The sequence below is a fragment of the Cyanistes caeruleus genome, chromosome 9 (genome assembly GCF_971803275.1).
Source record: "Cyanistes caeruleus chromosome 9, bCyaCae1.hap1.1, whole genome shotgun sequence".
Lineage (NCBI taxonomy): Eukaryota > Metazoa > Chordata > Aves > Passeriformes > Paridae > Cyanistes > Cyanistes caeruleus.
In genome coordinates, this window is record NC_141709.1 from 5,789,081 (window position 1) to 5,805,132 (window position 16,052).

Here is a 16,052-nt window from a genome sequence, read left to right on the forward strand (position 1 = left end):
AACCATAAAACCTAACAATATCTGTAGACCTCCCATACTCAGTCTCCACTGATAAATCTTAGTGATTTAACTATCATGAGGATTGAGTTGTTTACTGGTCTGGGATGCAGAGCTTTTCTTTACGGGGTAGATGAACAGTGGACACAATGGAACTCAATGAATTCCATATGGAGAATGTATTTTAAAATCTCACTTTCAGTAACTTGAGGTTTTTCACCTCAAATATGTTTAGCTTATCTGTGGTGACTACACCTCCAAGTGGTGCTGTTAGTTTTGTGACTTGGTTTTATGTCTTTCCAATGCCTGTCTTGAACTGCTGCTGACCCAGCCCCATGCTTGCAGTTATTACAGGAATTGTGCACAGTTTTTAATGTAGACCTGCCGTGCCGTGTGAAATCTTCCCAGCTGGGGATCATTAGCAATAAACAGACGCACACCAGCGCCATTGTAAAGCCGCAGTCCAGCTCCTGCTCCTACATCTGCCAGCACTGCCTTGTCCACCTGGGAGATATTGGTGAGTTTCGGAAGGAAAGGGCTGGGACAATGAAGTTCTGTCTGTGTTCAGCTTCTAGAGATCTGCTACCGTGGCAACTTCTGGAGCAAGTGTGCTACACTTTACTACTACTTTACTACTAGTACTACTACTTTAGTAGCTTATTGTGCCTATGGTGGTTGCTGCAGGGGGAAAGATCTGGAAAGAAACTGTTCAGATTTATCTAGTGTGTGGTACACATTGATGCATGGAGAGAGTTAATCACTGGCTTTCTAGTAATCTGCTAGAGTCTGTCTCCTAGCATTCTAATCATGTTCTAGCTGGTAGGCACAGGGAAATGCTGAAATACTACAAAAGCTTGTTGCAGCACGCTAGCACACTTCTCCATTCCAGAACACTAACATCTTTTGTACAAGGGCACCAGTTAGAAATCCAGTCTTTCATAAATGGGGTTTCTTTTTTACATTAAGTTCAGCAGGTTTCTTTCTTTTTTGATTTAAGTAAAACTTGGTGTTGTAGAAAGTTCTCTTTTCACAGAGAACAACCTAAAAATAGATCTAGTTGGTGATTGTGCAAAGAAGAATGAAAAATACTTTTTTAGCTCTCTGTGTGTGGTGTTCTTGGCACTGTGTCCGCAAGACGGTCTGAGGCAAAACAGGCACCTTAGAACTGAATGTGTCAAATCTTGGTGCTGTGTGGTGTAATTGCACATTCTTCTCATGCTTGTTCCTGAAATGCTCTTCAGGTAAATTTTTTTGAAACTTTTTGAAATTCTGAAAAATTTTTTGAAAGTAACTGCAGGGGAGTAGAATTTTGGTCCTCAACTTGGGTTTTTTTTCTGTTTTCTTAGCTCGCTATAGGAATCAGACCAGCCAGGCAGAGTCTTACTATAGACATGCAGCTCAGCTTGTCCCTTCTAATGGTGAGTCTGGGATACCTTTTCAGTTCATAATTCCAAAGGAAGATTTGGGGTATTGTTTTCTGCTGTGGCAGTTGAAAACCTAGGCTTTTATATATAAATATCCCTCCCCATATTCTCCACACAGCCATACAATAAAGCCTTACATGTCAGTAAATCATTTAGGTAATGATTATTTGCTTGATCTGTGTTGCTTCCTTTTTGTGCAGATTTAGAAACAAGGAGAGTAACACAAAGCTTTACTCCAAGGCTTTGCTACTGCTGTACTCTGTTACATTCTTACACTATAAAGTACAATTAATGAAAACTTATTTTACGCCAGCATTGGTTTTTATGTTGTATTGTTTATTCCCATGCCAATTTATCAAGTTTAGCAGCTAAAATGGGATTTTTCAAGTTGCTGATGGGAGTTAATGAGTTCTTTAGTTCAGGGATCTAGCTTTTCAGCTACTGTCTTCCAGTGGCCCAGAATGTAGGGATGGTGATAGAAGGATAAGTCACTTTTGAGCTGGGCTATTCAAACCAGTAATTCAGTTTTTTAACCAGTAGCATTCTAACCAAACAAAATGAAAACTGAACCCTCTGAAACAAACAAACAAACAAAATCAGAGACCTCCCAAAATGAAAAACCACACAAACCCCAAACAAAACAAACAAACAAAAAATCACAAAAACAAAGCAAAACCAAAAAAACACACGCAAAAAACCCAAATAGCTGATGTGCCACAAATTTAGAAGCTTTTTCACTGAAGTGATACAGATCCAAGGCTGGAGTGAATGGATCAGCAGATGGATCTGAGCCTTGTCTGTTGAAGAACTGAGGACTTCATGCTCGCTTTTCGAGTGACAACACATACTCTGAAATCTAGCATGTTTTCCACCAGGACAACTTGTTGGATAACTTGTCTTTTTCTCTCTTAGGTCAGCCTTATAATCAATTGGCTATCCTAGCTTCCTCCAAAGGAGACCACTTGACCACAATTTTCTACTACTGCAGAAGCATCGCTGTGAAGTTTCCTTTCCCAGCTGCCTCCACTAACCTACAAAAAGCACTTTCTAAAGCACTGGAAAGGTGAGACTAAGAGTAAATTATTGTCACTCAGATAAGCTGAAAGCTATTTCTTCTAAAAGTACCTGCCTTGCTAGAAGTTATTCATACTTGGCAGTGGAAACAGGAATCCCTCGACCCTTGTCTAGTCTGAGCATCCTCACAGTTGTATGGAACAAAGAATAATTTATGATGCTCCTGGCTGTGATTAGTGAATGCAGGAAATAAGCACATTATGCCAACACAAAAGGTAGCTTTGCTTCATGTGCCAACACAAAAAGTTTCCCCTCCCTCATTTTGGAGTAATTCTATAGTGTTATGTGCAGCTGTGTAATTCCAAAGACTGAATGAGGTGTTTCTATTCTAAATGCAGTCGTGATGAGGTGAAGACTCAATGGAGTGTGTCTGACTTCATCAAGGCCTTTATTAAATTTCATGGCCATGTGTACCTGAGTAAGAGCTTGGAGAATCTGAGCCCTCTTCGAGAAAAGCTGGAAGAACAGTTCAAGGTTAGTTCTAACAACATATTAATTAGTATATTGACAATATTTTTAACAGCTGAGTTCTGTAATTACAGCCCAGTAATCATTCTTTCACATGATAAAATACAGGAAGCTCTTGTAGCCAGTTGCAGAAGGTTTGCATTGCAGCTGACATTGGATAGTTCTGGTAACTTCTGCCAAGATTAGGGATTTTTCCTATTTGATGGTCTATTGTTGGTGGAGATACAGGGGAAATCAGTGACCACTGTTGATTCTCTGCTCTTTAACCTAGATGATTCTTGGATACCTGTGAAAAGGACTTGATTCATCTGTGAAGTCTGGGCTTGGTGGCCTGAGGAATTCTGAGAGCTTAATTTTTTGGATAGCTTTCATTCACTCCCAGTGGTTATTAAAGCAGCTTTTAATCTGCTTCAGAAAACTTGCCTCTCCTGTTAACAGTTTGACCTTGAAAAGTGTCCCATACAACCTTAATCTGTGCAGAGTAGAACTAGGCAGAACATGTGTTCCATGAAAAATACAGGTGTCCCACTGATTATATACCTAGCTCATTTATATTGGACAATACAGCAAAGATCAAAACAAAAGTATTTTAAAAGTAAGGTATTTATGCAAAGTAGTACAGTTTCAGAGAGGACATAATATTGACTGGTAAGTGCCTTTTGGAAACTGCTCTGCTTCAGCTTCCTAACTTGTGGAAAGAAGCAGGGAGGATGGGTATGTTCAGTGGAGCTAGTGGATGCTTTTCAAAAATAGGAAAGGGTAATGTGGTCTGACCATATAAAAAAATCACAAATGTTCTTTACAGTGTGCTTTTACACTTCTTTGTCTTAAATTGTGCTGCTACAGCTAGGTTCACACTGTCTTTAAAATAAATTTCAAAAACCACAGAACTTGCTATGATTTTACTTTCAGTGTGGGCTGCTCCAACCCTGGCAGTTTGTTGTTTCAAAATGAACTAATTGTATCTCTCTTTCCATATGTGATGCTGGCTGTTGAACAAGTACTGTTTTTTCCACAGTGCTTATAATCAATAATTATGAGCATTGCTCAGACATGTGGAACAGTCTTCATTTTCTGGACTGATCCAGAGTGTTAAAACAGCTAATTGAACCCTGCTTTTGTTGTTCAGGTTACTTTTTTGTTGTTGTTTATATTATGCAACATAAAGCCTAATCTATCAAGAGAGCAACTTTTCTGGCTTTAGTAAGTTGAATGTAGATATGAAGTTGGGTGTATGGTAGTGAATCAGTCTAACTTTGTGACTCATTTGAGCTAAGGAGAGCAGTTGGAGGGTTGGGAGCAATCAATCAGGCCCTGGGTGGTTCTGCTGGCAGCTCTGCCTGTCTGAGTTGTCAGCTGTACAGTGCTTCATGCCCTAAATGAGAGAGCCAAGGGTGAACATGCAGCTTAAACCTTTTCCTGATGCTTACACTTGTTAATCCACCTGATTCCCTGATTGTTGTGTCTGGAGATACATTGGCTGAAATTTAGGATAGCTCCTTTTTTCCTTATCAAAAAAAGCCTTGAAGTCTCTTTTCCTGTCCTGAGAAAGGTGTCTTTTCTGGCATAGTTACTGAAAGGCATTTGTAAATAGCTCTCGCTAATTTAGCAGGCATTCCGTGACCCATGAAGTCAGGTACGGAATTAGTCTTCAATGAATAACCATGCAGTAGTTAAGTTTTCCTGGCGTGTTTTTTTAAAATGTCACCTTCATGCTGGTACTTTGAAAGGCAGACAAACCCAGTGGATCTACAGCCCTTTGCAGTGCTGTCAGTGCACATTCAAAGTTGCATTTGCTCTGGAAGAGAACCATATGCAAAGGGGATGTTGATTTCTTGTGTGTCTGTGCTGGTGTGCAAGCAAAAACCTTGTGCTTAACAGTGGGGTCCTCCTGGGAAGCCCAGTGCCGTGCTGGGAGGGATGGCCAGCATATAAAAATAAAATCCAGAATGAATGTTGCCTAAGGGCAGAAATATTAGTCAAGCAGTGAAGGAGCAACTGCCAATCCTTTCAAGCATGTGCTTTGCCATCTAAAAATACATACACCCTGTGTCTTTGCTGCAGAAGCTGTTGTTCCAGAAGGCCTTCAACTCTCAGCAGTTAGTCCATATTACTGTGATCAACCTATTCCAACTCCACCACCTGCGAGACTTCAGCAACGAAACAGAGCAACACAGCTACAGCCAGGATGAGCAGCTCTGCTGGACACAGCTCCTGTCTCTCTTCAGTAAGTGTGGGAGCTAATTGATTTTTGTAATTCTCTTGGTTTCAATGTGGAATCCATTAGTAATTTCCTGTCATGATGTAGCTTAATGGCTCTGTGAGGTAAGTGCTGAGAATAGACATTAGGGAGAAAGTTGTGAGAGATGATGGTCACACAGGATCATTTATGTCAGCAGTGCTGACTAATACTGGATTTCTGTGTCCAGCCTTACTCTGTTTGAAGCTTTACAGAATTCTGCATCATTTTCCTGGTTCTGAAAGAACATTTTAACTTGGGTACAAAACTGGATCCAGCTTGGCGGTGAGTAGTACCCCTCTTGAGGGGCTGCTCCCCAGTTGGCTGCATACAGTTGGGAGTTGCTTTGAATGTAACTGGTTCTGATTCAACAGGACTGAAGTTGAAGTTGAGTCAGCAGGACCTCAGCTACTTCTTTGCCTTTGGGTAATATCAACCAGGAGATAAGTGAGAGTCCAGAGCATTTTAGACTCTAGCCACATAATGCTGATTTGCTTAACCTGACTGAGCCTGTTGTCAGCTTGGCCTTGTTTGTCAACACCTGAGTTTCTGAATAGCTGGATTTCTCCAAATTCCAGCCTGAAGTTGATTCTGAAGGCACCATGGTCACACTGGTATGGTTAGTCTTTCTAGCTTCTATGCTTTCTAGCTTCTGTGCCCTAAGGGGTCTGGGCTGGGTGCCTGCCTGCAGAGCTCCAGTACATTTGTGTGCGTGCTGGTTGAAGTGAATAAAGTGCAGGTAGGTAGTTGAGTTGATAATTTCTAATAAATAAGTGAGTGAATATTTTTGCACTGGGCTTGTCTCACTTGATTTTTTAAACTTAGCATAATTACCTGCCATGACAGTTGAAGGGATATAAACATCAAGACTCTGCTGCATAGTAAAAAACTATTAAAACCCTGTGTTGTGATCTATTGGTGGATTGATTAAGATGAGGTAGCTGGGCTGCCTTGTTCTATAAAACTAGCTCTTAGAATAGGGGTTTATGGGGTGGATATATTTGATTAGGTTATTTGGTCAACATTGAAGCATCATTCCCACATCATGGAGTTTTTTTTCTTTTGCTTTTTCCTCTTACTCTGTTTGTAGTGTCATTTCTTGGAGTTCTGTGCAAGTGTCCTTTACAAAATGACTACCAGGACTCTGGGGCTTCATATCCTCTTCCAGCTGTGAAGGTTTCGATGGACTGGCTGAAACTTAGGCCCAGTGTTTTCCAGGAGGCAGTGGTTGATGAAAGACGGTAGTGAGTGTTAATCTTTCTCTTGTTACATTTTCTTGAATGACCGTCCTAATTACTGTTGATCCACAAATTGTGGCAAAAGTGATCATACAGCTCATCATTATGGATACCGAAAGGATAGAAGGTTTATGTGCCAAAAAGTTCATGGAGCAAAACATGAGACTTGTTGGTTACATGAGCAGATTGATTCTTTTAATTGTCATTAGGTTTGCTGTAAGTTTTTTACAATCATGTGGATCTATTTTATAATGTCCAGTTTGAGCATAACTACTGAGTGTTCCTGTAGTCTTATCTAGTATAATGATTTCTCAGATTACTGGGGGAAGTAGCAGGTGAATACTCACCTTAATTTCGTGCCCTAATCCATCACTTGGGCAATGCTGGAATGTAGTCACCTAGGAATTAAATTCAGTTTAGTAGAGGGGCTCTTCAAATGGCAGTGCAGGCATTACTGTTCTGGACTGTTGCTCTGATTTTTCACTTTTGCCACTAATCTCATAAATTAAGGCTTAAATTGATCAAAACTCATTTTTTTTTTTAATAGTCTTAACTTTTCTTGAGTTACTGTTATTCAATAAAGTGTTTCTGTAAGGTGATTTCTTAGGATCAGAGTGACTGTTACTGATGCATCCAGATGAGTATTGTTCCTAAGATGCGTACTCCAAGGAAAGCAGTGTGGTGCATGGGGAACAGGGGTGCCTGTAACTTTGGTTTGTTAAATAAGAAACAAAAAACCCCGTGGAGTTTTGGGAGCTTAAACCACAGAATTCCTAAAGGCAAGATTAAGGAAAAGAGTTCAGATACGGTTTTGAGATGGTGATAACAATTGCCATTTGCACATCCTGAAGGAAAACTTATGCCTGTATTTTAATAGGCAAGATACCTACTTGATATCAAGTAGTCCCTGGAGAGTGGACATGCACATAGTAATTCATGGAGTAAATGACTTTAAGCTGAAAGAGTGCAGATTTAGATTGGTTGGAAAGAAATCCTTCGCTGCAAGGGCAGTTAGGCCCTGGCCTGGCTTGCCCAGAGAAGCTGTGGCTGGCCCATACCTAGAAGTGTGCAAAGCCAGGTTGGATGGAGCTTGGAGCAACCTTGGGGTAGTAGAAGGTGTCCCTGCCCATGGCACAGGGTGGGAGGTCCCTTCCAGGCCAAACCATTCTGGAATTCTCTGAAGGAGGCCATTTTCTGGACAACATATTGGCTTTACTTGCCTCATTGAAAACCTCTGGGGTATTTTTTCTTCTTTTGCTCCTTGTCAGTCACGGGAAGGAGATGTTGCTCAGTGTAATAATAAGGAGAATAATCATGAAGATCATGCTGTCTGTGCCTGCGGCCATATGGGAAAGCACCTGAGGGTGTACAGTGCTGTTGGGGGCACAGTGCATTCTCCAGGCTATGTGCTGGATGATGCTGAAAGCCTTGCTGACGAGGACACATTCATTTCTCCTACACTGAGCACAGTGGGCATCCTCAGATAGTTTTCTGTTGTTTCCATGGTGCCCATCAGTAAAGCAGAAGGATTTTTGGACTTTTGGGTGGGAGCTTTTAGCAAACAGGAGCAAGCAGCCTGGTGGTAGGAGTTAAATGTTAACCACCTATGCAGTGATCAGTGTGATTTTAAAATTGCTTGCTCCAGGGCCTTTGGGAAGAGTTTCCAGTCATTGCTTGATACTGGTATTGTGAGGGCAAGGCAGGGGACTGCAAGTTCCCCTCTAGTTTATTGATCTTTCTCAGTGCAACTCTTACTTAGTCTCTTCCCTTGGTGGTAAATGCTCCAGCACTATAGTACAGTGTTCTTGTTCATGGAGCAGAAGTACTTCTGCACAACTGTGTTGTTTTTGCTGCCCAAACTGATTCATTGACTGTGCCTTGAAAGCCATCAGCTTTGGACTGGAAAGCATGAACTTCAGACAGGTGCTCACATAACTGGCTCATGCTCTAGGTTTATCTGGTTAAATTCATAGAAGGCTCTCTGGCCTGTTGGATAATGAACACTGTGCTGTGGGCTGGCTTCCTTGGGAACTTTAGGTTGGCTTTTTAGGTGTAGTAATTCTTTCTTGAAAGTGGTCTTTTCACTGACACTGTGAGAAACTTTTCTTGGGAATCAGAGGATTAATGTAAACTGTGGTGGTAACAGCATTCGGTGTTTTTTTGGTAAAGCAAACACATCCCATGTTTCGCAGTTTTCACTTAGGGTTGTCCTATTTTCTAATTTTTAGCATATGGCCCTGGCTGATCTCTCTTCTAAATAGTTTCCAACCTCATGAAGAAGATCTATCCAGTAATAATGGTAAGGACTGCTTGTAAAATGTGCTGTAGAGAACTGGGAAAACCAATGTTTATCCTGCTTATGTGAGAAGTTACAGTTGAAGAGCAAATAAGGAACCAAGTTGTCTTGTACTAGTTCATGTGAATACTTTGCAAATTATTTTTCTTGTCCTGAGCAGACTGTTCTGCTTTATCATTCCTGAATTCCTCAGATTGTGGGGTGGACCGGTTAATAGAAGGCTTTAGTATGTATAGAGACTGTGCTGTGGTATCTGTTGTGATACCATGCTCAATACTTTCATACTTTCCTTATGCTGTTTACTGTCTGTTTGTCAGCAACTCCCCTTCCAGAAGAATTTGAGTTGCAAGGATTCCTGGCTCTGAGGCCCTCATTCAGGTGGGTTACAGTTTAAGGATCCTGCATTCTTGCTGATGTCACAACTTCTACAGACATTGGCCTGTTCCCTACAATATCTTATTTATGTATGTTTACTGCTGTATGGATTGATATTGGTCTCTTCAAAACAACTGCAATAGACAATGTAGCCTAAGAAATTCTTGAGGTTATAATACTGCTCATGTCCCCGCTGAACCTCTTTAATGGAGATGAATCTTACCAGATGAGAATTACATATGTAAATCAAACATCTCTTAACAGCTATGTTTTGAATAATACCTGGTAAAAGTTCACATCTTTTAACAGAGCAATGCTGACACATTATATTTCTAGAAAAATAGGATATTGCAGAGGGTAATTGTGTAATTAATATTCCCTCTTCTGTGTCAATACTAGGAACTTGGATTTTTCCAAAGGCCACCAGGCAATTACAGGGGATAAAGAAGGGCAGCAACGTCGGATACGTCAGCAGCGCCTGATCTTCACAGGCAAATGGATTGCTGATAACCAGCCAAGGTAATTGCAAATACTTTGTGTTTCCCATGCTACTGGAAGCTGAGGTGACACAGGTGCCAGTGTGGAATGTTATTTTTCTCTCTGTTCAACACAGCAATTAGCTGTAATGTGAGCAGAAGATGCTGACAGCACTAATAATATATTCTGTTGGTCAGCATACTATTCACAGAGTGATTATGATAAGTAATGTAGTTTATGATGTACTTGCTTTTTAATTCCTTCCTGTCTTTTTCAGGTTGATTCAATGTGAAAATGAGGTAGGAAAGCTCTTGTTTGTGACCGAAATCCCAGAGCTCTTACTAGAGGACCCTAGTGAAGCCAAAGAGAGTCTCGCCTTACAGGAGACATCCATGACAGAGCCGCTGTGTGCTGATGGGAGCCCTGGACTTAAATCAGTGCTGTCCTCTGGCAGAAGCCTGAGCAACAGCTGTGATGCAGGAGAAAAACCAATGGTCACCTTCAAAGAGAATATCAAGCCCCGGGAGATGAACAGAGAACAAGGGCGGATCTACCCCCCAAAGGACATGGCGAGGGAGAGACGGGACTTTAGCAAAGGAATAGTAGCAAATAAGAATGATGGGAAGAAGGATAACAATAAAAGAAAGAATGAGACCAAGAAATGTGGCCTGGATAAGATGCAGGAAGCAGGAAAGCAGAATGTGGCAGTTCAGGTAAGCCTTTAGCTGAGAGGGATACTGTTCCTGAGGCAGTATCATGTTGTGTCAGGGCAGTCACTGCTTTTGCAGAGTGTGGTAGAGCTGAAGTCTTGCTTTGGACCATGCAGCTAATGCTCAATAATATAAAATATTTCTACCTCAAAGACCAGGTGATGGTGATCTTGGGATCTCTTTGCTTTTCCTTGGTGCTATCTCAAAAAGAGAGCAAGGGTGAAAGAGTGTAATGAGAGGTGCTGTATGCCTTTAATAAAAGATTTCTACCCATTCCATGAATTATTTAGGCCACCAGTGTAGTTCATGTGCCTAGGTTGTAGTCATGCTCTTGCCATTCTGGGGACTGTTGTGAAGGAACTGGGTACTCTGCATTTTCACTTCAGTTGACTGGTGCACATTCAACAAATTGAACATGTCACAAAACCACCAAATGGTATATATGGGGAGTAAGATCCTCTGTTAATCAGCTGTCTCTCTGTTGAAGTAAGGAAAGCCACTATGCTCTTAAATCATCAATCTGTGCTCAGGCACTTGGCCAAAATGGTTTGTTTTCACATTAGTTGCTCTTTTACCAGTTGTATTTTTTAGGGGCATGCTTTTTTATCTATTTCTTTGAGCATTACAAATGAAATATATCGAGTAAACACTGAATTTGCTAGTCTGCCTTCCGCTGAGTCATAGTAAATGATGGTAGAGAGTTTCAGGGCTGATCTGATCTGTACCTGGACAATTTGTATCTCTCAGTCATTTCCTGATGATGACTGGAACCATTCAATGATAGTGGTGGAGATTCCTGTTATTTCCCTAGAGAAACTGTGTTAGTTCTTCACTGTTCTTGCAAATGGAAATTATTTGCTGATGCACTTTGTCCCTTGTCTCTTGGTAAGCCCATTACTGCTGCCTAGGACAGGTCTGCAGAGTAACTCCTCCTCTTTGCAGCTGTTCCAAAGGCCTGTGCAATTGAGATATTGTCTCCAGGCTTGACAAATCATCTCTTTCAGTTTTTCCAGCTTGTGTTGTTTAGGAGCCTTCCTTCTCCCTGTTTTCCTTCTGATGATTTGCTGTTAAGCATTATGGTTATGAAATGAAATGTCTGAACTGGCAGCATATTATTCAGTTGGTTTTGCAGGGGAACCATACCTTGGGGTACGAAGAGTTTCTGTAAAGGCTACAGAAACCAGGGGGCAATCATTTTTGAGTTGTGGAACACTATTCTGGTACCTGAAAACCAGTGTAGGTGAGTTAGAATAGCAAGCTTCTTATTTATTTGTCAAATGCATCTGGAATGTCATTGCAGGTCTGAGTGTAACTCCCAGTTTTGATCTTTGTGCCCCTTTCTTGCAAAATAAGGACTTCAGGTGCATAAAAACCAACCAGATCTGAGGACTATGTGTAGCTTTCTGGATAGGGATGATAGCTTATTTATCAGAAATTTGCTTGATTTACTCAGCTGTAGCAGAATCTGCTCTGATGTTGTTTGTTATTGTTTGTCTCTTCTTGAATAGAAACTAATGTTGGCTTTTTAACACCATCAGCTGTATTTATGGCAACAAATCCAGTGAAATGCCTTTTATTTTGCATAATTTGTGGACTTGCTTATCCAGACCTGCTCCAGAATAAAGGGAAGGCTTGCTTCCCCCTACACTGAGGAACCAGTGTAGGTTTCATACCAGTTGGTGGGCTGTTCGCGTTCTGCTTTGGCACTCCTGGCAATTTCACGCTTTATATCCTACGTAGTTCATTGCCTTCAAAATGCTTCAATTCCTACTTGGCAAAAATGTGAAGAATATAGTAGAGAAGTGATCTGTCCTGCTTTGTATTTACTTGGGAGACTTGCATGCTCAGGCAGGACATGATCTGGGTTGAATTTCTGCTCTCTAGGGAGGATAATGGTAGGAGCCAAGCGAGTTGAATGCAGACTAACTCAAAATGTAGCACACTCTTAAGAGGTCCCTGTGATAAAATGGTGCCTCTCTCAAGCCTCAAGCATTGTGTAGGAGCATTTAGGACTATCGTGAGGGTCAATATTGGGTAGCATTGACAGTTTTGAGGTGATAACAAATAGAAGCAAGGAAGGAACTTAAATTTGTCTTGATTAATCTATTTTAGTGATTCAGGTTTTTATAAAGTTAACTGTAAATCATGCAATGGGGACTTTTGAAAACCATCCTCTGGAAACATGTTCTAGCATACTTGAGTTTTTGATGGATAGAGCTCGAGTTGTAAAATGCCATGGCAGTAAGTGTGTCTTTGAATTCTCCAGCATTTCCGTAAAAGAATGCATTGTGCTTGATAGGGGTTATAAAAATATTTGGCTTATTGTGGAAGGAAAAGGGACAGCACAATGTAAGTTAAATATGCTGATTGTGATGGAGGGTGAAGAGATGCAGCATGAGCAGGGGCCTGCATTGTTCGTGGCGTTTAGCATCAGCCAGAACCTTGAGGTAGAGTTCCATCCAGACTTTTTCTATTGGGAAATGAAAAATCCACCCAAACCTCCCAATTTTACAAATGCAGAAAGAACTCCCTTAATTTCTAAATGGGGAAATTCAATTTGAAAAAGAACTTAGGAAAGGATTTGAATGCATATATCCCTTTACTACTGTAATTTGGCAGAAAACAACTGCCCTGTATCTCCTTTCAACTCAGCAGCACTAAATGTCTAAATAACCTCACACAGTTATGGTGTGGGGATTATTGTTATTGTTTGGTTTGGATTTTTTTAATTTGATCCCTGACACAACCCCTTCTTTCACTCACATTTGAGGCTTGGTGTCAGGTTTGCTCCTGGGCCCTTTCTGTATTGCCCGGGTTCCTTGCTTGCTGTCTTTTTCCTGCCTGCTCCATCTTGCATTCCAGGCAGTTCTGCTGAGCTGAACAGAAAGGGAAAGTAGTCTTCCCCTCTGTCTTCCTCCCCAGGAAGACCCAGACTGCGGGAGACTCAGAATAAGGTAAACATTACATTACATTCTTCTCTCTGCCTTTAACTGGTGCAGCTCTTTTAACAGAACGCCCCGCAGTTACACAGTAAACTGAATGAGGTGAAGCACTTCTGCTGTTTGTCTTGTATGCTCTGGGTCAAAAGAATTCCATAGTGTGGAGGAGCATGTGCATATGCATCACCATATGGATTAGGCTGAGAGAACTCCCTAGGAAGAATGTGCCAGTGTTTGTTTTTTAAGGTGCTGCAGGTAAGTAGCATGACTTTGGTTGAAGCAGTGCCCTAGGAGAAGCATAGTAGCATCTGCACTTTGTTTTTAAACACTGCAGGTGAGCAGCATGGTAAGTTCCTTGGACGGTGTGAGATACTATGTCTGCTTCTCTCATGCTAGAGGAGGAGCCCCTTGCATCTTCTGAGTAAATATCCTTGAGTGCTTTTGTGAGGCAAGAAGTGCCTGAGGACATGCCAGGTAATCTGCCTGAGGTCAGTGAGGAGGACTCTATGTTCCAAACTTCCCTCAGTTACTTAGGGAAAAGAAAATAATCGCTTAGACAATCTGAGAGTTTAGTTTTTGGCTTGAGACATGATATGGTAATGTGGAAATTTAGGAAAAATGTTTTAATTTCCTCATACTTTCTTTTGCATCAGGTGAAATCCCAGACAGAGATGAGGAAGACTCCAGTATCTGAAGCCAGGAAAACACCTGTAACTCAGACTCCAAGTCAGGCCAGCAGTTCCCAATTCATCCCTATTCATCACCCAGGAGCCTTCCCTCCCCTTCCTAGCCGGCCAGGTAATTTGCATCATTCTTTTGAACTGTCAGCTATTGCTGACTGAAGAAAATTCTGTAATTGTGGTTGGTACAGCCTCTGGAAGTTGGGGCTCTGTTAATGTACATGGATTTTCCTGTTGAACATCGTATCAAGTAGTAAAAAGGGGCATAGCAGAACTGAAATGAGATAAATAAGATTCCTTATGCTTTGGAATCGAGGTTTGTCATGAAATCTGCCACCTGCCTTCTTGTTTTTGGGTGTAAGATCAAGGAGCTTCACACTAGGCTCTTCCTGTAGTTAGTCTGAACATGACAAAGCTTTCTGCTACTGAAGCATTCCCTGTGCTTCAGACTCCATTGCAAAAGATCAATCACACTGCTTGCTTTAAAACTCACTCTTTTTATGTAGTGGTGCTCTTGCTTCAGTTTGAAGCTGTAATTTGTGTGGTCCTGCTTGCTGCTGTTGCTGCACTGCATGTCCCATTTTGCTGTGGTGTCTGCCTGTCATGCCTTGCTATCCCTATTTTCTTATGGAATAACTGGAAGCTGTATCTTCCCTGCACCTGTTACATGGAGCTCCACTATAAGACAGATGGTGTGTTCCCTGTCCCAAAGTCGGCATAAAATCTGTCCTGTGAGACATAGAATTAAACTTGCCTTCCAAACCTGGCTTTTCAGTGTAAACTGCTGGGAAGGCATTGATCTTACAGATATGAGGATTCATTTGGTTATCCTCTATTTCTCTCTAAATTGATCCAGGGACTGGTGATCTTCTGAGAGGAGGTAGTACACTTACTGTCTTGATTGCTTCTGTTTGTTCCTCCAGAAGTTTAGTCCCTGAAAATTTATTTGAAGGGGAGGAATCTTTGGGGGTAAAGCATAAAAAACCCAAGAGCAATGAAAGAAAAAGGTAGTGGGAGGTCAAAAAAAGCATGGAGGCTGGGGGGCAGGGAACACAGGGATGTGGAAGCATATGACCCTCAGATGCTGCCATGGTTGACTGTTATCAGTGCCTGAAATATTGCAAGGAAACTCCAAAACCGACTCGGAATCCTTGTGTGATCACAGCCATGCACATGCCAAGGTGAGGAAGGACATTGTAGTGCATGTGTGTAGACTCGTGCCTCCTTTCTTAAATGAACAGTATAGGAAGAGAAACCCCCACTAAGAGTTTTCTGGAGGGACTTGTATGCTTTGACAAATTGTGATTAAAGGTGTTTTTTTCATCTTTCCAGGATTTCCTCCTCCAGCCTATGTTGTCCCCCCTCCTGTGGCTTTCTCCATGAGCACGGGGTACACCTTCCCAAGTGGTGTTTCTGTCCCAGGAACCTTCCTCCAGCCCACAGCTCACTCACCTACAGGAAACCAGGTGCAAGGTGGGAAACAGTCCCACATTCCTTACAGCCAGCAACGGCCCTCTGGACCAGGGCCAATGACCCAGGGACCTCAGCAAACACCACCTCCTTCCCAGCAACCCCTCTCATCTTTACCAGCTCAGGCAGCAGCACAGTCCGCAAGCCAGTTACAGGTCCAAGCTCTGGCTCAGCAGCAGCAGTCCCCCACGAAAGTTGTCCAGGGCCTGGGGAAGAGCCCACCACACCACTCTGGATTCCAGCAGGTAAACTTGGCCTGTGCTACATGCTGGGCTTTATTTAAAAATAAGTGGCAACATTCAGGATTTGTCTTCCTGGATTACCTTTCAAAATTGTCATTAAAGAATTTTTTGATTGTAAACTTCTGGGCAAATTTGAAAATGAGCTGAAGTTTGGTGGGTGTGAACATACGATGCTGTAACTGAAAGGAAGGTATGTACTGGAATAGAATGTCTTTTCTGTCATCTGTTTGCTGTGTGTTTCTGATATAGACAAGGTATGGACGTGGTATGTCTGTCTCAGACCTTTCTAGTTTTCTTGTGTGATGAGGGCGGAGTGTGAACCTCCATCTGCACTCTCCTTTTGGCTAACTCTGGTTGCAGTGTTAGTTCCCTTACAGCTCTTAGTTCCTTTGCTCACATTGTGCTGGAGAAAATCTCCCTTCT

At 41.8% G+C, this 16,052-nt stretch overlaps 1 protein-coding gene across 17 annotated transcripts in view; it reads left to right on the plus strand.

Moving 5' to 3' along the window:
* SMG7 (SMG7 nonsense mediated mRNA decay factor) overlaps positions 1–16,052 on the plus strand; it is a 52,744-nt gene that overhangs the window by 26,883 nt on the left and 9,809 nt on the right. For 3 of the 17 annotated variants that reach the window (XM_086842683.1, XM_023931637.2, XM_086842688.1), the window contains 13 exons: positions 343–514; positions 1,344–1,415; positions 2,334–2,484; positions 2,834–2,969; positions 5,028–5,190; positions 6,293–6,446; positions 8,669–8,739; positions 9,054–9,114; positions 9,511–9,630; positions 9,866–10,301; positions 13,891–14,035; positions 15,250–15,390; positions 15,508–15,632. In XM_086842683.1, the coding sequence (XP_086698809.1) occupies positions 343–514; positions 1,344–1,415; positions 2,334–2,484; positions 2,834–2,969; positions 5,028–5,190; positions 6,293–6,446; positions 8,669–8,739; positions 9,054–9,114; positions 9,511–9,630; positions 9,866–10,301; positions 13,891–14,035; positions 15,250–15,390; positions 15,508–15,632 (1,947 nt within the window). Of the gene's footprint in view, positions 1–342; positions 515–1,343; positions 1,416–2,333; positions 2,485–2,833; positions 2,970–5,027; positions 5,191–6,292; positions 6,447–8,668; positions 8,740–9,053; positions 9,115–9,510; positions 9,631–9,865; positions 10,302–13,890; positions 14,036–15,249; positions 15,633–16,052 lie in introns of all 17 variants that reach the window. The other 14 variants (XM_086842687.1, XM_023931633.2, XM_023931638.2 and 11 more) reach the window with 7 other exon arrangements.